General features: G+C 35.4%; 1 protein-coding gene across 3 annotated transcripts; it reads right to left on the bottom strand.

The window, feature by feature from the left end:
• Positions 1–1,547: 1,547 nt before the first annotated feature.
• Positions 1,548–21,017, bottom strand: DTWD1 (DTW domain containing 1). 3 transcript variants are annotated; one of them, XM_060098364.1, is made up of 6 exons: positions 20,921–21,017; positions 19,819–19,895; positions 16,448–16,766; positions 11,344–11,487; positions 9,134–9,383; positions 1,548–1,861 (listed from the first exon to the last, which is right to left on the bottom strand). In XM_060098364.1, exons 3-6 carry the CDS (start codon positions 16,709–16,711, stop codon positions 1,614–1,616), a joined length of 906 nt encoding a protein of 301 aa, XP_059954347.1. In that variant the 5' UTR covers positions 16,712–16,766; positions 19,819–19,895; positions 20,921–21,017; the 3' UTR covers positions 1,548–1,613. The 3 variants fall into 3 exon arrangements, with proteins under 3 accessions (XP_059954347.1, XP_059954349.1, XP_059954346.1); XM_060098366.1 differs by lacking the exon at positions 20,921–21,017 and adding an exon at positions 20,785–20,853; XM_060098363.1 differs by lacking the exon at positions 19,819–19,895.
• Positions 21,018–21,047: the final 30 nt, after the last annotated feature.

Below are 21,047 nucleotides of genomic sequence, written 5' to 3'. Positions count from 1 at the left end.
ATTTTACCAATAACTCATTTATTCATAAAAACACGTGTCCCACTGAGTATACTTTGGGAAAAGTACTGTTATTTCTAGCACCCACATGGGTGAAATTTATCAGTCAGTGTCCCAGAAAGAGGGCAACTTCAAATGGGGACATTTGAGAAAAATATAATAAAATTACTATTTACAAAAGTATAGGCAGGGTTTAGGAAAACCAGCAAGGTATAATGACCTACTCTGGGGCTATTAATACCCTGGACTCATCACGATATAAGTGAAAAGGGGTAAATGGAGGGAGCATGGGCTTGAAGTTAACTGGAATAACTGCTGGGAAAGGGATGCCTGATAGGATGACCTTCAGTAGAAGGACACACCTAAACCATGGTGACCTGCCAGGAAAGGAGCAAGGGAAATAAATAATTTCATTTTCCTTTCAACCTCCAATCTCCTGTAGTGCTTCCATTTGCTGATCCCAAGCAAAAGCCAGTGGTCAAGGGGACCTACCTCACAGAGCAGAGAGCAGAATGGGAAAGAGTGGAGGGTGGATCCAGAGGGCAAACAGAAGCTATTCAGCACAGTAGGTTCCATTCACAAGCAGCTAGATTAGATGATTAAATGATGTCCTCAGGACTCAGTCTTTTTATCTCTCCACTCTGCTTTCTTTTGCTGGCTGCATTCTAAGGCAAGTTCTTGCCACCTGCAGCAGAGATGTCACCAGTAGCTCTAGGATTATATACATCATGCTTATTTCACAATTTCATAAAATAATAAAAAGAGTAAACACATTTATAGCACTTAGTATATGCCAGGTGCTGTTGAAAGCCCCTTAGATACACTAATTCAGTTAAACCTCACCATAATCCTAAAATAGCTACTGTATTACCATCTCTTCAGAAATGAAGAAACTGACAAATGACTGGTAGGTGAAGAAAGAAAGCTGAGACTTAGCTTTAGATAGTCTCTAGAGTCTGTGCTTTTAACCACTGCTTTTTGAAAAATAAACCCTATCTCCTAGAGCATCCATATCACTTATCAAGAAGGATGTTGGGACACGTGCTCATCCCTGGATCAATCACTAGGCACTTTGCTTGCTAAACCGGGTCATATGTCCATCCCTATGATAGGATATGATTGCTAGCAATTTCTCCCTGAAAAAAGATGCCAGGCAGATGAAAAAAGCAACGAATGTCCACCACAGACAGGGTGGACTTAAGAAGAAATAGCCCTATGGGACTGGAGCTACAATTCTAGTTCTGCCCATGTTTGCCATTAACCTTAAACAAATTACTTGAGGAGACTCTGTGAGTATAGGTGGAAAGATATGAAGATCTCTAAACAAATATCTAATTATATCTAATTATATATATATAAATACAACACACTATTATATTAAAATATGGTAATAAAATTGAGATATGCCAAACTGAATTTTTCGGTCAACACTATCTCTGAAAACTCCCTTAGAAATAACTTCATTTAAAAAAATATGAAGTAAAATAAATAAAACCTTATTTTTTCAAGTGGTCTTACAGATATTATATAGAAATATTTCCTAGGAATAAACAAAGCACAGTTATAATTTTATTGATTTTAGCAAAATAAAATTACATTAAGTGACTTCCTAAAAACTAATGGGTAAGTTTTCTTGTTTCCTTGTCTCCAGGGCATTTGGCATTCTTTACCAACTGGTGCATAAAAGAGTAGAAAAATAAAAGATTATCATATTGTCCTTTGTATTTCTCTTTTAAAATATCAGTATGATAATCTACCAGAAAGTAGTAAATGGCTTCAATTGTGGAAAGGAAGGTATCTGGCTTTCCTTTTTGATGGCGCCAAAAGCAAGTTTTTCTTGTTTTCAACTCAACTTGTAGCAACCCTGCCAAAAATAAATAAGAGAAGTATAAATATTTCCTGTTAACCACAGGGTGTGGTACAATAATAATTTCCCTTAATTACTTTAAGGATTTTCTTTAAATTCCTTCAATCCCAATTCCAAATAGAATATTTTCTCAAATGTATTAAGGTATATACGGAAGCAATATAAAACACAGGATGAAATCTTATCCATGACAGTTATCTATAAATCTTGGATCTGTAGCAAATGGGTTAAAAGTAGTTAACATTTAAGATGTTCATCTCTTTCTGTCTTCTACTTGCCAGTGTCTTTTTTGACTTTCATCTGTGACAGGACTAAATTCACCAATTTTCAGAAGAGGTTCATTTTCTTGATAAACTGACATTTAAAATATTGTTCTGAAATTTACTGAGACCAGGTAGGCAGGTTAATGGTCCTTAATACTGTTAAAACTACTTCTGGATTATCACTTTTTGGCTATATGTTCATGAACAGAGTACCTAGAGCTATTTCATTAGCTGTCACATCTGTGTTTCAGAGACTCCATCTGTGTTTCAGAGACTCAATAAACGCAGTGAGCTAATGCCTTGCTCCTGTACATTTAAAGAGGAAATGACTCATGAAATCACACAATAGTACTCTCATCTCTTACAACTCAGATGTCAACATACAAACCCAGAATACTTTTCGTACCTTAGACCAATATTCAGACTCACATTATATTTAGTTTGCAAATACTTTCTAAAAATCGTATTTTATTTTAAAGTGAGAAATAAAAGTGAAGAAGGTAATATCAAAATTGGCCCACTGACCCAGATTAGGAACCTCTGAGTCATCAATGATTTCCTACTATCACGCCTCACTTTAACCTAACAGCTACCTAAGAAATGTGGCAGAGAATGACAAGAAATAAATAATATAAAAACATACCAAGATATTAAGAGGTATGAAGGATCAAATATATATCTAATAGGAGTTCTGCGGGAGACAGCAAAGAGAATGGAGGAGAGATAGCATTTAAAGAGATAATGCCTATGACTGTTTCAGAAACTATTTTAAAAAATGCAAAGTCACAGGTACATGACATAATGTATCTCAAGGAGGATAAATACAAAGAAATCAGTGCAGAGATCCTTCTTATAGTAGTGTAACTGCAAAAGAGCAAGACTAAAGAGAATATTTTAAAAGTAGCCATTGAGAACAGACAGATCATATACAAAAGAAAGATAATCAAAATGACAGGAGACTTTTTATTAGGAACAATAAAATATTGAAGACTCTGGAATAAAATCTTCAAAGTGCCAAGAGGAAATAACTGGCAACCTAAAATTACCTACCCAGCAGAACTATATATCAAGAACAAGAGTGAAAAATATTAATAGACAAACAAAAATATGCCAATAAACATATGCCAACTGGAGATCCAATGGAAGGAATTTCTAGATGTATTTCAGATAAAACAGTCTGAGTTATAAGAATGGTGAGCAAAGAAAATGGTAAACATCTATGCAAATCCAAAGAAATGATGCCAGTATTAAAGAAAAACAATAATAATATCTAATTTGTGGCCTGAAAATAAAAGAACAAAAAATAATGAAGAAAATAACAATAACTAGGAGGGGAATGAATCAAGCTTAAGTGTATTAAGGCCTTACAGTGTTCAAAAGGAGAGGTAAAAATATTGTTTGACTTTGAATTTTTTTAAGTTACATGTGCATAGTACAATTCCCTAAAAGAACCAAAATAGGAATATTAAAAAATGGAATATGAAAAGTAAAAACTCAATCAATCAAAGAAAAGCCAGGAAAAGAAAAAAATAGTAAAGAGCAAGATAAATAAAAATAAAATTAAGATGATAGAAATAGGTCCAAATAAACCAATACTCACAGCAAATACAAACTGACTAAACCTGCCACTTAAAAGACAATGATTATCAGACTGAAATACAACAGGGATGACCTCCACAAGGCTTCCATTCAATACTGCACTGGAGGTCTTAGTTAACACAGTAATACAAAAAAAATAAATTAATTAGATGCACAAGAACTGAAAAGGAAGAAACACATCTGACATACACAGAAAATATTTTTTACATCTATCAACAAATTATTAGAAATATCTTGGGGTAGAGAGGATTCTTAAAAGACACAAAAGTGGTAAACATGAAAGATTGATAAATTCTACACTAAGAATTTCAGTTCCTCAAAAGATAAAGAAATTTAAAAGAGGAGCCACAAACTGCAAGAAGATATTTCAAACATTATTATCTATATTCTAGAATATATAAAGAATTTATACAAATCAATAAGAAAAGAGAAACGAAACACTAGAAAGATGGACATAGATAGTTCATAGAACAGGACATGTGTATGGCCAAATAAGCAAACAAAATGATGCTCAATCCAATTAGTAATTAGAGAAAGGCAAATTATCAATACAATGAGATGCCACTTTATACTCACTCTATTGGCAAAAATCAAACATTTGGCAAGACAATGGTAGAAGGGATTATGATCAATGGGAACTCTTACACATTAATTATGGGAGTATAAATTTGTATACCCACACTTTGGAAAACAGGTGGCATTGTCTTGGAAAACTAAACATTCTTATACGTAACAACAGAGCAATTCCACTTCTAGGTACGTTTCCTAGAGGAAGCTTGCACATGTGCAAGAATGTTCATAGTAGCACTGTGTGTAACAGCAGAAACTAGAAATAATTCAGTTGTGTCACCAACAGGAGACTGAGTAAACTGTAGTATATTCACACAATCAGATATTACACAGCAGTGAAAATGAATAAACTATAGCTACAAATTTAGAAACAAAATAGTAAGTTTACAATGTGAGTCCTGAAAACCACATACAAGTCAAAAAAAGCAAAACTAAATAATAATTTAATCTACAAAGAGCAAATCTTTTTTTAATTGAAGTATGCCATATGATATTTTATGTTACAAGTGTCCAATATTGTGGTTCACAATTTTTAAAGGTTATACTCCATTTATAGTTATTATAAAATATTGGCTATATTCCCTGTGTTTTACAATATATGCTTGTAGCTTATTTTATACTTAATAGTTTGTATCTCTTACTCCCCTACCCCTCTATTGCCCCTCCCCCACTTCCTTCTCCCTGCTGGTAACCATCGGTTTGTCCTCTCTGTGAGTCTGCTTCTCTTTGGTTATATTCACTAGTTTGTTTTATTTTTTAGATTCCCCATATAAGTGATCTAATACAGTATTTGTCTTTCCCTGTCTGCCTTATTTCCCTTAGCATAATGCCCTCCAAGTCCATCCATGTCACTGCAAATAGCAAAATTTTGTTCTTTTTTATGGCTGAGTAGTATTCTATTCTGTGTGTATGTTTGTGTGTGTTTATGTGTATATATATATACATACATGCCACATATTCTTTATCCATTCATCTGTTGATGGACACTTGGGTTGCTTCCATATCTTGGCAATTGTAAATAATGCTGCTATGAACACTGGCGTGCATATGTCTTTCAATTAGTGTTTTTAGTTTTTAAAAAATATATATCCAGGACTGGAATTGCTGGATCATATGGTAGTTCAATTTTTAGTTTTTTGAGAAACCTCCACTGTTTTCCATAGAGGCTGCACCAATTTACATTCCCACTAGCAGTGCACGAGGGTTCCCTTTTCTCCACATCCTCACCAACATTTGTTACTTGTGTTCTTTTTGATGATAGCCATTCTGACAGGTGTGAGGTGATATCTCATTGTGGTTTTGATTTGTATTTCCCTAATGATTAGTATCACTTCATGTGTCTGTTGGCCATCTGTATTCCCTTTGGAAAAATGTCTATTCAGTTCTTCTGTCCATTTTTTAATCAGATTATTCGCTTTTGATGCGATGAGCTGTTTATATATGTTGGAAATCACTCCCTTATCAGTCATATCGTTTGCATATATTTTCTATTTAGTAGGTTGTCTTTTCATTTTGTTGATGGTTTCCTCTGTTGTACAAAACCTTATAAGTTTAATTAGGTCCCATTTATTTATTTTTGCTTTTATTTCCTTTGCTTTAGGAGATGGATCCAAAAAAATATTGCTCTGATTTATGTCAAAGCGTGTTCTGCCTATGTTTTCCTTTATTAAAGTATCTGGTCTTACATTTAAGTCTTTAATCCATTTTGAGTTTATTTTTGTATACGGTGTTAGAGGATGTTCTAATTTCATTCTTTTACATGTAGCTCTCCAGTTTCCCCAGCACCACTTATTGAAGTGATGAATGCTAGTTTTAACAATTTTGACTCCTTCTCCAACAAAAAGAAACCATCCTTCCCCACTGCATTCCCCCAAGCCTTTCTACGGTGGATCTTCAAGGATGTTATGCCATTTTTCACTTGAGGGCTTACATTTTATGATTAAATTAGGCACTCAAACTTCAAATGTTTTATTTTGACAGCAGTAAAACATCCACAGCTCTCTGTCTGTAAAGTCTGGCAAAACAGTATGTTACATTGTTAAGGGGATTCTTAATCTCAACATTCATAATAAGATAACAGAAACAAACATTCCAATACACTACATTTGAGGGTTTAAACTGAGGTTTAGAGTTGGTTTGTTCAGCTTAATCCTATCAAATGATAAAACGTTTTAAAACCTAATGGCAATGATTTATAACAAAGAAGGGCTGTTTCTTGTGGAAGTAACTTGGCTTATCTGGAAACTGGTATTTCACATATGTAGAGATTATAAATATGCCAAGCCCTAAATATTTCCTGTGGTGCAATGAGGAGCCAGAAGAGGCAGGGGGTGAAATAGGGCATGCAGAAAAGACTGGCTCTAGAAATCCATTTACTACATGATTTTGAAGGATTTAAGAAATCCCTTTTAAAATTCTGATGTAGCACAGAATTGAAATATATGATACTTTCTATGTGATCTGAGAAATAGAAATTTTTTGTACAAATGTGATTTGAAGCCTTAAGCACAACGGCTGAAAACATATTTGAATTGTACCTCAATAGTTCCTTTTACAATTTTTTCAAGTGTTATCACTTATGTTCTTCACTTGACCTTTTCAATTACCATATAAAGTAATTTAAAGAAAAGGCTCAGGAAAATCTTCAAACTGAGGAGTAACTTGCTGCTGTAACCATCCAAGGTAACGTGGCAGGCAGTACTCCAAAGAGCGGGACTTTAGGGTTTCATCTATTAAACATTAGCAACAACACTGCAAATCTTATGCTTGGTCATCTTTCTCTGTTTCTATCTCTCTCTCATACACACACACACACACACACACACACACACACACACATTTCTTTGTCTCTATCTCTCTGCCTATCTGTCACACACACATACACCCAAGCACACAGAATTAGAATGACAAAGCAATCTTTCTAACATGTATGCTGTTTTCAAGAGGTATAAACTATATAAATTAAGTTAGGTAAATCTAACATTGTCGCTCACTTTAGCTTGGGACTAATTATCACAGGATTCCAAAAAGTGTCATAAACTTTCTTTTCTAGAGGATGGATATTTTTAACAATTGCCTGGGAGAAGCTCTCCCAGTTTGAAACTGTTTTGGAAACTGCCTAATACCAACTGGGTAGCTCTTTTGCTTTCTAAACATACATGGTACACAAATAAAGCCATCAAAGAGCTAGAAATAAACCTAAAGTTTTTAGAGAAACTACTGAGAAAGACCGAAGAACTGAGTAAGGTGCAAGGGAACAAAACAAGTAATGTTCTTCATATTACTAGTTGTGTTATTGGGCAAGTAAAGCAACTTTTTTAAACCATTATTATTAGACACTAAGCTTTTCAGTCTAAGAGAAAAAGATACAAACATAAAACAAAAGAAAGTAATGTTAAATCTGAATTGGAACTATCCATGTGAACTCATAATATATATCTATTTATTTCTTTTGGCTCTGTCCAGTGAAGCAATGACATCCAAGCAGTAATAAATTTACCAGATCTTGGTTTCTAATACCATTCCCCACTAAAAGAACCACAGCTCCTTCAAGTAATTAATTCTAGGTCTGGGGCAGGAAAGAAGTACAAGTGAACTTGGGACATCCTGTTGTAACAGAAAGACTAATGAGGCCATGCCACGAAGGACTTGAAGGGCTCCCAATAGCAAAATTTTAGACAATTTGGGCATCAAAAAGAATACAATCATGATACATTATAATACACTGAATTAAAAGGAAATCCATAAGACCACAGTGATCTCAAAAAGGGGTTGGGAGACAGAGAAAAAAAGAAGAGAGGGAAAAAAGAAAAGCTCTTCTTTACATAAGAATGCCAGCTAACAAATGTAGAAGAAATAATAATATTAAAATTTCATCATTTTGTAATCCTTAATGTAATTACTGATTTAGGCAACAGTCATCAATAAATACTAAAACCACTCAGTAAAAAGCAGTTGGGAAATAGTTCACCGTCTTAAAGCATCACCCCACAGACTACTACTAATTTCAATGAAGAAAATAACCTTTATAATGGAGAAATTTGGCAATCACCACTTTAATCAAGGAATTAAAGTTATCAGCAGTAATGGAACAACTTACATTATATCCTCCTGATCTGATGTATACAGCCTGAGCTATGAATAGGGTAGCCATATAATTAATCAGCCAAACAGCTTCATTTCCGAGAGTGAAAGGGGATGCTATTAATAATTATATCAAAACAATAGATATAAACTGGAATTGTCATGGACAACCCTGTATTTATCCTTATCTGAAGTATCCTTGCAAAAATATTTAAACTGAATCTAATATTGAAACATTCAGACAATTGATCTATCCTCTTCACACAAGTCTAAGTCATGAAAAACAAAAACAGGGGACTGTTCTACATTAAAAGAGACTAAAGAGACATAATAACCAAATGCAATTTGAGTTTACATGCTGCATCAGAGGAAAAGAGCTACAACAGATATTTTGGCGTTAATTAGGGAAATATGAATATGAACTGCATATTAGATATCACAGAACTTTTGTTAATTTTCTTAGTGATAACGGTATAGTGATTATGCAATTATTCTTAAAAGTTGTACACTTAGGTATTTAAGGGTGATGTATTGCAAAGCCTGCAACTTACTTTCAAATGGTTCAACCAAAAACATATATGATATCTAAGTACACAAACATACATATAATAGAGGAGGAAAAATAAAGCAAATGTGGCAAAATGTATGTGTATTCAATGCAACTCTTCTTGCAATACATCTGTAGGTTTGAAGTTCTTTGAAATGAAAGTTGGGGGACGGAACAATCAAAAACATGCAACATTTTTTTTCTTACCTTGCAGTCTCTCATCAGTGAATATTTTGTTTGTTTGGTTCCAGGTGCTATCTATGAATACAATTTTTTTCAGTGTTGTGTCTTTGCGCTTGTTGTCATTCAAATCCTGTTCTTCAGTTTTCTTGCGTTTAATGAATGGCTTGTCAAGGTCATCATTTTTGCCTCCAACATTATTTTGAATCTTTTCTTGGAGATGAAAAGAAATTTCTTTTACTGAAACAGACTTAGGTCCAGGAAAAACAAGTGCAACCTAAAGCAAAGAAGCTTAAGTTAGTGGTGTGCTATTATGATCTTCAAAATTAATAAATTCAGACTTAAAACTTTAAGAGGAAAAAATATGTTGAGTATCTGAGAAACAAGCATTAGTTTCTATTATATGTGCCTCTTTAATATATATGGTAAAGATTTTGGCTCTTCCCTAGTAATTTATAATCATAATATACTACCTAGAATTATTTCTGTACTTCAAAATAAGTTATTCACCTATTGAGAGAAGCTCAGTTAATTGTACCTTAAATCAAAAAACTAAACTCTATAATATTTCATAAGATAAAAGGCAAAGTATGGGGTACTTTGTAAAAGAACCATTGAAAAGTGCTCAATAAGTAAATACCATTTTCACCTATATAATAAGCAACGATAAAACAAATGATACAGCCAATGCTGGTGAGAAAATGGTGTAATAGGCCTTTACAGCCATTACTGACATCAGGTTTAAATAGTATAACTCTTTTTGAAAGCAATTTGGCAATTTAAGTCAAGAGTCTTGAAATGTTCATACCCTTTGGTCAAATAATTTCACATATGGGAATTTATCTTAATAAAATAATTCTAAACACACACATACTCACAATACCCAGAATATTTGTTAAAGTATATTTATTACAGTGAAAAACTAAAACTAAAGAAATCTAACTTTCAAGGAATAATTCAGTAAATTATGGCACCTCCTTTCTTTCAGCATGTTTTTACTGAGACCTTATATACTGTACTATATATCCAAAGTATAAAAACTCCTGCCACAAAGCAGGCACCCAGTAAATATCTGTTAAATGAACAAATGTTGATAGAATCACAGATGTTATCCTCCATATGTTTCTCTATTTCCCAAGTTTTCTTGAATGAATATGTATCATTTTTAATATGAAATAATAAATATTAAAATAAACTTTAAAATCTTGAATTTATAAACTTCGACATTATAAAAGTTTTTCAGACATTCATGATGCATGCCTACATTTCCCCCATACCCAATAAGCAAAGTCCAGGGCTTTTCAGTTTTCTTGGACTATAAGCATGTCACATCTTTTTATATTACCTAGCACTGTGTTCTATTTAATTGACATAGATGATAACCTAGCTGACCAGAGAAGGAAATACAAATATATTCCTAGATCCGAAACTCATATATTATTTACAAACACAACTTTCTATAAACTCAACCAAAAAATATAAATATATTGATAGGAAAGGAAAAACTTACCAAGTTCTTCCTTGAACAAATGAATATATTTTTAATTTTGCTTCTAAATTAACCATACCAACAAATATTCCCCCAAGAGACTTAAAAGGGTTTATGTGCTTCTTTCAGAAGTATTCAAGCCCTAGTTTTTTGAGATCTATTGCAACAACACTTTTCAACAAGACCAGTTGTCACTAACATGACCATTTCAACTACGTGAAAACCAATTAAGAATCTAGAAATGAGCAAGAAAGGCCTCTGAGTAGCCAAAAGAAATATTACAAAGGCCACGTACTAATGCTCTTAATTTAGAGAGAATTTCTAAAAATCCTTCTACCTTAGTCTGTCCCTTCATCTTCTGGAGAAATTCCAACAACATTTGTAATCTGGTTTCTCAGTTTGTATCAAATTAGACTATCTATGTGTAGTATAGGCAGGAGAATGGAGACGGGAGAAAAGTAAAAGCAGGCCTAGTAGTACTGGCAAAGAGTAAAAACCTGAAGAAATAATGCAGACAAACAATAAAAAGTAGAAAGACAGACTTAAAAAAGCTCAACACCTAGGATCATTTGATCTTTGAAGACAATGATGAAGTAAACTGTGCTTTGTTTAGTGCTATATAAGATTTAACCCTAGATCACTAAACAAAATATTAAATTATGTTCAAGTAAGTTCAGAAAGGCAATGGGGTTTAAAATTCATTTTTTGATTCAATGTGAAAAGTTGTAAAAAAAAATAAGCTGCCTACTTCATGGTCCTTTTCTTCATATTCTGGAATACAAGGATATGTATAAATATTCACAAATTCAGGTGCTAAGAGTTTTGCATGTATAGCAGTGCTTTTGCCATCTGTTTCATTTGGATGTTTAATGATGTCAATCTTCAATGGAAGCTAAAATTTAAAGAAAAAAGACAAATGAACAAAACAAATATAAAAATTCTAATTTTTACGTTAACAAAAATGGTTAAAGCTTAAATAGCAAGCTCACACTAAGATCCTATAAATACACTTATGGATTGAAAAGTCATACTTTTCTAGAACAAATACTAAGAATGGTAACAGTCATAAAGGAAACACAAATTTATTCCTCAATATTGTTAATCATGTACTAGAACAACTATTTTCAATTCATTTAACATAGAATCTTCTCTTATAGCAATGTTCCAATGTCACTTTCATTTAAATCACATTGGCACTGAGTCATATTCTTTGCATTTCAATATCTGTGCCAAGAACATTTTTTATAATTCCTATAAACTTTTAGGTCTATTAATTTTACAATATATTAAAAGGAAACATAAGTTTGGACAAAAGCTTTAGATCTAAAACTCAAGCTAAAATTTTGTTCCTTAAACATCATCTGAGGTCAAAGGTATTATCTTTTATTTTAACATCATGATTCTCAGCATAATTAACAGCACAAGTGAAATTAATTATTAACTGGAAAAAACAGTAACAGAATGGTTCTAGGAGGTACACTCTATATAAGAAATAACTCTCTTCAAAATCATTTTGCCTATTTTCCTTAAGGTTTCATTATTTAATTACTATGAACTATGTCCTGTCTCTATGCAAAAATAATATTATCTGCAAATTTCTTGAGTTAGATTTTTCTATTATTTCACTGACTTGTTTGGTTTAGTTTTCTGTATAATGCTTGTACAAGTCCTGCATTCAGCCATGATTATGAAAATAAAAGACAAGTCATATCTCCCCCATTATATATATGAAACTCTCTGAGATGGATTCTTCGCTGTAGAGTTCAAATGACTTATTTGTTATGATAAGCACTCTTCCAGCTCCCATCCCATACTAAAAGGCAAGAATTTAGGCATTTACCCTGAGGCACATAGCTATTTTACCCTGGTTACAAAATAGTTACAAAACTATTTTTCTTGTTTTTTAAAACAGCTTTATTAAAGAGAGAAAATTGATACAATAAACTAAACATGTTTAAAGTGTACAATCTAATGAGTTTTAACATGTTACACCTTTGCACTCATCACAATGAAGATAATGAACAAATCCATCACCCCCAAAAGTCTTCCTGTGCCTCCCTCCTTCCCCTTTTCCCCATCAACTACCACCCACAGTCCTTAGACAACCGTTATTCTGCTACCACTATAGGTTATTTTGTATTTTCTAGAATTTTGTATAAATGAAATCATAAAGTACGTACTCTTTTCATCTGGTTTCTTTCACTTAGAATAATTATTGTGAGATTCATCCATGCTGTGTGTATCATTAACTCCAGAACTATTTTTTAAAGGGGCAGTTGCTGTATGCTACTAGATGATCCCAACCGTACATAGTTTATCTTTCAGGATGATTATATGGAAAGAGGACAGTATATACCCTAGAAGGGCCATAAATATCCCAAATAGTTTTCAATCTAGGGTTTCAAACCCCATGTCTCCTACCCTCCCACTTAGGCCTAGTGATCATTTATAAGTTGGAGCCAATTGCTTCAAATCATCAAACCAACTTCTAGCTATAGAAAATTTGCCATTTAAGTAGGCAGTTCACAAACGATTTTACATCAGTCTACCGCTGGCTGAACTCTACATCAGACCTTCCTCATGAAGCTCAGTCCCAGCTGATACTACATTCCCTTCCCCAGGGTCTCTCAGTACCAGCGTAGCATTATCTTAGCCCAGGTAAGGTAGGAAAGAGGAAAGAAGAAAAAGAAAGCAGGTCATGACAAAGTATTCTAATACTAATGAAACTGACTTTCTAATACGGCTGATGAGTAGAGCTGACAATTCCAAAGGTAATCACCAACATTTCTGATCAGCTGGCTATCTCTGAAGGATATCATTTAAATCAAAAATGCAGGACTGGGGGCTTCCCTGGTGGTGCAGTGGTTGAGAGTCCGCCTGCCGATGCAGGGAACACGGGTTCGTGCCCCGGTCCGGGAGGATCCCACATGCCGCGGAGCGGCTAGGTGCGTGAGCCATGGCCGCTGAGCCTGCGCGTCCGGAGCCTGTGCTCCGCAACGGGAGAGGCCACAGCAGTGAGAGGCCTGCGTACCGCAAAAAAAAAAATAATAATAAAAAAAAAAATGCAGGACTGAATGTTATTAATGTATTTTACAAATTATGAACCTAGCTATTATGGACTAACATTTACAAGTATAAAACAATTATACCAAATTTGTGCTCAAGAAGTATTCCTGGGTGCCAGTCCAGGTATATTTAGTTCCCCCTGAGTAAGCCTGAGAATTATACGATAAAACAAAAGCCCAGACACGGGTCATATCATGAAAATAGGTAAATATATGTTTGTGCTCTAGTTCACACATTTTAAGGGAAGATACATCTTAAATGATGACAGGGTGCAGAGTAATACCACTAGAGTTGACCAGACTGAGTTCAAGTAGAAATGTTGTTTTCAAACGTTTAAAGATCAATCTGTTCTCTAATATCTATGTTTACTATAAGAGATTTACCACAAATCTTTCTGCCCAAATTTATCAAAATGCCATTAGCAGAAAAACCTAAGCCTTTTTCCATGTGATTATCAACTTTCCCAAAGACAGTCTTTTCAATTCTAGGACTCTAATAGAGCCGAAACTTTCTTTTATCTTATGATTTTTTTTCTCCTTTTTTAAAAAAAAACCAAGAGCACCTTTTACCTTTGCTTATGCATTTGTCACGACATTAAAAAAAATTATACTCTGCATTAAAAAGATACATATTTATGGGCCTCCCTGGTGGCGCAAGTGGTTGAGAGTCCGCCTGCCGATGCAGGGGATACGGGTTCGTGCCCCGGTCTGGGAGGATCCCATATGCTGCAGAGCGGCTGGGCCCGTGAGCCATGGCCGCTGAGCCTGCGCGTCCGGAGCCTGCGCGTCCGGAGCCTGTGCTCCGCAACGGGGGAGTCCACAACAGTGAGAGGCCCGCGTACTGCAAAAAAAAAAAAAAAAAAAAAAAAAAAAAAGATACATATTTATGAATTTAATCCCTAGACTAAAAGTTATAGCTTGGGAGGTACTTACTCATTATGTAGTCATCTTCCCTTCCCAAGCAGGCTATCTAAAAGCAAATGCTAAACAATTTGTAAAAATAAAAATAAAGTAGAAACTAGAAAGAAAATTTTGTTGAGTTTTTATTACTACTAATAGTAATAGTATTTTAGTATTTATATTAACATATAAAGTTTTATTTCTGGCAATTAAAATAAAATACTTCAGAAAACTCTGCACCGTCCAGTAGGCCACTTAGAGTTGATCAAACTCTTGGCATAGTGTTTTGAGTCATTTTGATTAAATAGTGGACATTAGACCACTGATTTGAAAAATGATCCTCAATTATTAAATTCCTATGAAAACATTAGCTCTGCCAATATATTATTAATTTTTATTATCTGATCTTCAATCCTTTTGAATAAAATATATCTTAAGATAAAACTTTTAATGGGATATTTTCTATATGTGGCTATGGCATAAATAGAAGATGAAATGATTCTGTGTATACCTCCAAAACTATATTTCAAAATGTAATATTCTTATAAGATAATGGCAACTTAAAAAGAATTATTGTCCTCAGGCTCTCAGTTTTTCTGAGGTAACTGTGAAGCTGACTGGATTCCATTCTTACTTATTCTTGGCCAGTAAACTTTCCAATAGCCTATAAGAGTGATCTGAGACCCCTAAGCAGGCCATGGACTTGCCAAGGTGCCATGTAGGCTAAACTACAATTCAAGTAACAAAATATGAGTGTTAAAGTATTTTTCTTACTTGAAAATTTAAATGAACCTTAAAATCACCACATTAAATATCTTTAAATACAGTTACAACTTATTTTCTTACTGGCAAGTTCTAATGAGTCCATGTGTAGATTTGGTCTCTTTAAAGTCCTAACAGGGGGCCTCCCTGGTGGCGCAGTGGTTGAGAGTCCGCCTGCCGATGCAGGGGATACGGGTTCGTGCCCCGGTCTGGGAGGATCCCATATGCCGCGGAGCGGCTGGGCCCGTGAGCCATGGCCGCTGGGCCTGCGCATCCGGAGCCTGTGCTCCGCAACGGGGGAGGCCACAACAGTGAGAGGCCCGCATACCGCAAAAAGAAAAAAAAAAAAAGAAAAAAGTCCTAACAGGCAGCAGTCAAATTTCATACACTATTTGATTTACTCCTAAAGTTCGGGTCACTGTTAGGCAAGTTAACATACACATAATAAATTTTTTGATTACGTAGACATGATGGTCTACAGACCTTTTATCTACTCAAAAATAGTCTTGGTAAGCAACAAGTATAAGGTAAGCAATCAATTCAAATCAATTTTTAAAATCTGGCTTTAAATCACAACAATTGTAACACAGCCCAATGAGTAGGTCTTAGTCTTTCAATTTTAGTTTTGTTTAGTTTTGGTCACTGACATGTGCTCCATCTCCACGTACAGGATGGGGCTAAACTCATGATTTTGCCTAAGCAAAAATCAACCCTAGTTCCTTCAGGATATGTTTTCTCAAAGGGCAGTCCAAGGCCCTTGAAGTAGTTTTTGAGGCTCCTTCATGTAGTCTGTAAACTTGTCTCTTGTAGTATTCAAGTTTATACCACGTTTTATTCTATGTAGTAAATGAATTATAATCATTAATTTAAAAAAGTAACTGATTTCATTAAAAACAAGAGCATTCATCTCAGATGCAAGTGTTTTGGCAATGTGTGCCTTTTTTTCTAGAGACGAGGAAAAAAATATAGGTTTACCAATCTACAGGATTAAACTTTCTATTAATAAAATTCATTTTCATAATAATATCAATTATCAAGCTTATCAGTTATATTAGAGTAGGTATATATGAGACATGTTTTTAAAATCTATTTTCCTACTTCCAAACAATTAAATTTCTCACCAACCTTCACACGTGGTATCTGTTCAATAGGTACATTCTCAACTGGGACGTAACATGTATAGCAGTAGAACATTCTTGAACCACCACACTTGAGACATTTTGATCTTCCATTTTGCTGAGCTTTTTGAAGAACTTCTTGAGATGCTAAGCATAAGTTTTGAAGAGGATATTCTGAAGCTATGGATGTAGTTTGTGACTGTTGTATTTCCACAAATTTTGAATTATCTTCTTCCCTTTCTTTGAGAAATATAGGTGTATTGAGAGACATTTTTCATTCAAACCAAAGTTTAACTTTTATTTCTAAAACACATATCATAGATGCACTGAAAAAAAAAGTGGGGGGCAAAATAAAAAACAGAAAACATTTTACTCACTATTTCTACCAAAAAAATTACTCAATTTAATTCACAACTGTGTGCTGTTTTTAGTATTTATTAACAAACGTTAATAAGTTTTTTAAACCACTAAATTAGCATGCTTTAAAATACAAAATTAAAAAGCAATAAATTCAAAACAATAAATTACCCTTTTAAGCTATTCCCTCCATAAAAATAGGAAGGCTCTTGCCTAGAAAAATTATTTCAAATATAAAGTTTAGGTATGAACGATCTATTTTTCAGTGACTATTTTTGTTCCAGAAACAGTAATTTTGTTTAATATTAGGAATGTAATGTTTTAGTGTTAGTATCAACCAGGAGAGTATTCAACCCTGTAAGCTCTGACTTTCAATTAATATTACGTGATATCAGATCTCAGTCTGAACACTAATGAAAATCCAAGGTTCCAGTGAAATCAGTAAAATTTAGTTGGTTATGTTCTAAAAGATGTAGTCTTCTCCAACATAAATTAAAACACATAAAAATATAACTAAACATCCATTAAAATGAGAGGCATTCATTACCAATTATAACTTGTAAAATATCCCGAAAGGTGAAATACATGACTATATATAAAGATATATGCATATATATAAAGATTAAAGTGTAATCTCATAAATGTTAGAATTTTACAGAGTAACATCAATGTTCACCCACTCTAAGAATTCACACTGGTTTTCAAAAATATATACCATTCAGATTCTTCAGTTCTAGAGGTAAAATAGTAATTTTCCCACTTAAATATTTCCTTCAAAAAAGGATGATGGTTGCCAAAACTGTTATTCAAATATTTTGTAAGCACAATATACTTCGAGGGAGAAAAGAGACTGGGGCCCTTTTGATTTGATATGCATTCCAAAGCTGTAAAATGATTCTCATATTCTAAAGCCTTATGGCATTGTGGTGTTTAACTATGAGACTCCAGGCACTTTGAGTACAAACACTGACAGGAGAAACGCTGTGACTGCAACAGAAAACTTTCTGTGCTCTCCCAAATAGAAAGTGAACAGAGTCCAGTGGAACATAATATACAACATAATTTACTAACAAGAAGTTAGTGATACTAATTTAATTAGTCATCAGGAGCTTTTTATAGATTGTAAATCCCAGGGAGCTTGAGACCCAAATAAAGAAGTACAAAGAAAAAAAGATGCTAGTCATTGAAGGAAAAGTAAAATATACTTGCCAAACTTACCCAAGGGGAAAGCCAAAATACAATAAATATTTTTGACGTGTACTGATTAGGTACAGGTTCACATTTTGGGTTGCTCAGAGAAAGTGATATTTGAAAATGATGATCCAACCCCTTCTTCTTGCCTCACAAATGGAAAACATTATCTGACCTCCACTCAAAATCATCTACCTAAAAATGGCTTTTATCTTTGTCAGTATGCCTTCAATGACTGAGAAAGTGCAGGACATTAAGCTGCCACCTTTTCTTGAGGCTCAGATCCTTTTAACATTGCATGACAGTCTTCGACCTTATCTCTAGGAAAATGTACTTACAGACACAATATTTTGCACACAATTTCAGGTGGTTTGCAGATTTCTAGAGTCCATCTACAAATCTGGGTAAAGAAATTTTGCCTAAGATCAAAAATTCATTCTAAGGACAGGAGCAGCCTTAAAAGACTGGGAAGAGATCCTATTAGTCTCCAGAAATAGGAGCTACAAATCCTTTGTTGGCCAAAAAAAGGTCAACTCTCACAAGCCAACAGAGGTCTCATCACCACACTTAGGAAGTTAATTGGTACCTAAATCCTCTTGGTTTGGGTTTGTTCTGGTGTTGTCTGAGGTTCTTAAAAACATTTTTAGGCTAAGTCTTGAGTTATCCAGGTCATGGGCTCAACCTAAAAAAGAAATTGGAGTGGTCTAATTCAACCTGACTCCATTTCTCTGGATATTCCAGTAGCTATGTAGGGGTTTGCATGTGCTGCCATACCAGGCCTACTGGGGAAGTACGCAGTCCCCAAGGGTGTCGTGAAAGTCAATGTGGTTGCCTGACATTCAATGAAATACTGCTGGTGAGTTTTTCTAGAGCCCCGAAGTGCACTCCTCCTGAGATGCCTCAGAAATATCCCCCTGGGCTTCCCTGGTGGCACAGTCGTTGAGAGTCCGCCTGCCGATGCAGGGGACACGGGTTCGTGCCCCGGTCCGGGAGGATCCCACATGCCGCGGAGCGGCTAGGCCCGTGAGCCATGGCCGCTGAGCCTGCGGGTCCAGAGCCTGTGTTCCGCAACGGGAGAGGCCACAACAGTGAGAGGCTCGCGTACCGCAAAAAAAAAAAAAAAAAAGAAATATCCCTCTATATTTCACTTGGACTTCCATCCATATAACTAAATGAGTATCAGCAAAGCCTTATATAAAATGTCCTTCCTCTACAAACATCAGACAACACAACTACCTTCAGACAGTGAAAGGGAAGTGCCGATGGCTCCCCGCCTTGCCCCGCCTACACACTCTCACCTATGGCTGAGGTGGCTACACAGAAGAGGCGGGCAGTTCCAAGTTAGGGGTGGCTCCCTCCAAAGGTCTCTAAAACCATACGACCAGGATATCTCTCTTGACCTAATCAACAGCCTGTCTCTAATATGTACAAATCATTTGTTGCAAACATGATGATTCAAAACTTTCAAAACATACTTGTTAACATAAATATGTGTGGGAAATACAAGTGAAGTGGTGGGGGTTACTGAGAAAACATAAAAAAACTTTATTCCTAAGAAATTAACAAATATTTTTACCTTGATGGTTCACCCATCATTCTGCAACCTGGGTTGAAAACAAATTAATTTTTTCTCCTTCTACCGTCTTTACCCCCCAACTTAATTACTCAATCAAGTTGAATCAATTCTACCTTGCACATAATCCTCTATTTTTAGTCTCAAAGTCAGGATTCGAGATGGCCCATGGCAATCTCTTACACCTCTTTACTTTCATGCACTTATTACTAGTTTCACATACTTAACTGGAAAAATGTACTTTAATTTGGAGTTACCTTTTAGTGAAACTATCCCTCCTAGCAGTCACCTCTCCAACAGCAGAATTCTTTACGGATCTGTCCTATTCCTGTGTCTTAGGGCAGCATGAGGAATTCAACAAATACTTGTTAACTAAATCAAAACCATTCTGAAAAAGAAGTATCCACTATGCACCTGCTACTGAAGTATCTGACAAACCTTTATGGGCCATCTGCAGCATGGCAGAATTAGCAGCCTGGCAGATTTTTTTTTTCTAAAATAAAAATGGAAAAGGCTCCTAGCTACAAATTGACTCACTTCCCAATGGAACATTATATAAAACTCCCCTATTCTGTACTTTGGACCAATTCAGTACTAGATAAAACCTACTTCAATTTTTTCTCCCCTATTTTAAAGAACCTGGTCACATATGTACAGGTCCAACATCCATGTTTAAAAACCCAAGGTACCAACTTTTTCATACAGGTTAACAGCACCCTCCACACACACCACCCAACATGTGGTAGACAGACCGTCTTGCCTTAGTTTTTCATGGTACATTGGGGTTCCGACAAAAGTAATTCTTAAAATATTGTGGTTTTGAGTCAAGCAGCGATTTTATCATCCAACTTCGTGGAATTGGCAGCTTGCAATGTTAATATACTTCCTGACTTATCCTACATTCCCCCCAAATAATTCAGACATAAGGAACAGCCTCTTTGCTTATTATGTAATCATAACCTTAATATTTTAAATACATTGCATGGCACACTATGTCTGTACTAAGTTTCTCCTTCCCTGATAACCAATGCCCCAAAACCACTCCAAACACTAAAAAATAAAGAATAGGGTTCCTAGGGGACTAACTTTGCCTGGACAGACTTATCTTGGGGTGGAATGCACTGAAAACAAATTTTTTTAAGGGAAAATTTGGACACCCTTTTCCCAGAGGGCCCGCAAGATCTTAATGCAAGCGCCCGCGCAGAAACCAGGTCCCCGCTCACAAAGCGACACCCGGCACGACCTCCGGCAGGGCCCGGCCAAGGAGCGTCCACTCCCGCAGCTGCCGGGCTCCGGCCAGACAGCTGGTCCCCACAGAGGCGCAGAGACCCAAACGAGGGATCTCGGTGGGAATCACACCTGCACAACCCGCAGGTCCTCGCACGGCTCCACGCGTCTTCCGCTCCGCCCAGGACCGCTGCGCGCGCCCGGCCCTTGTCCCGCCGGGCGCGGCGGAGCGCTTTCCGGGAGACACCGGAGGGAGGAG

Source organism: Mesoplodon densirostris, chromosome 4, assembly GCF_025265405.1.
Source record: "Mesoplodon densirostris isolate mMesDen1 chromosome 4, mMesDen1 primary haplotype, whole genome shotgun sequence".
Taxonomy (NCBI): Eukaryota; Metazoa; Chordata; class Mammalia; order Artiodactyla; family Ziphiidae; genus Mesoplodon; species Mesoplodon densirostris.
This window is presented reverse-complemented; position numbering and strand designations above follow the sequence as displayed.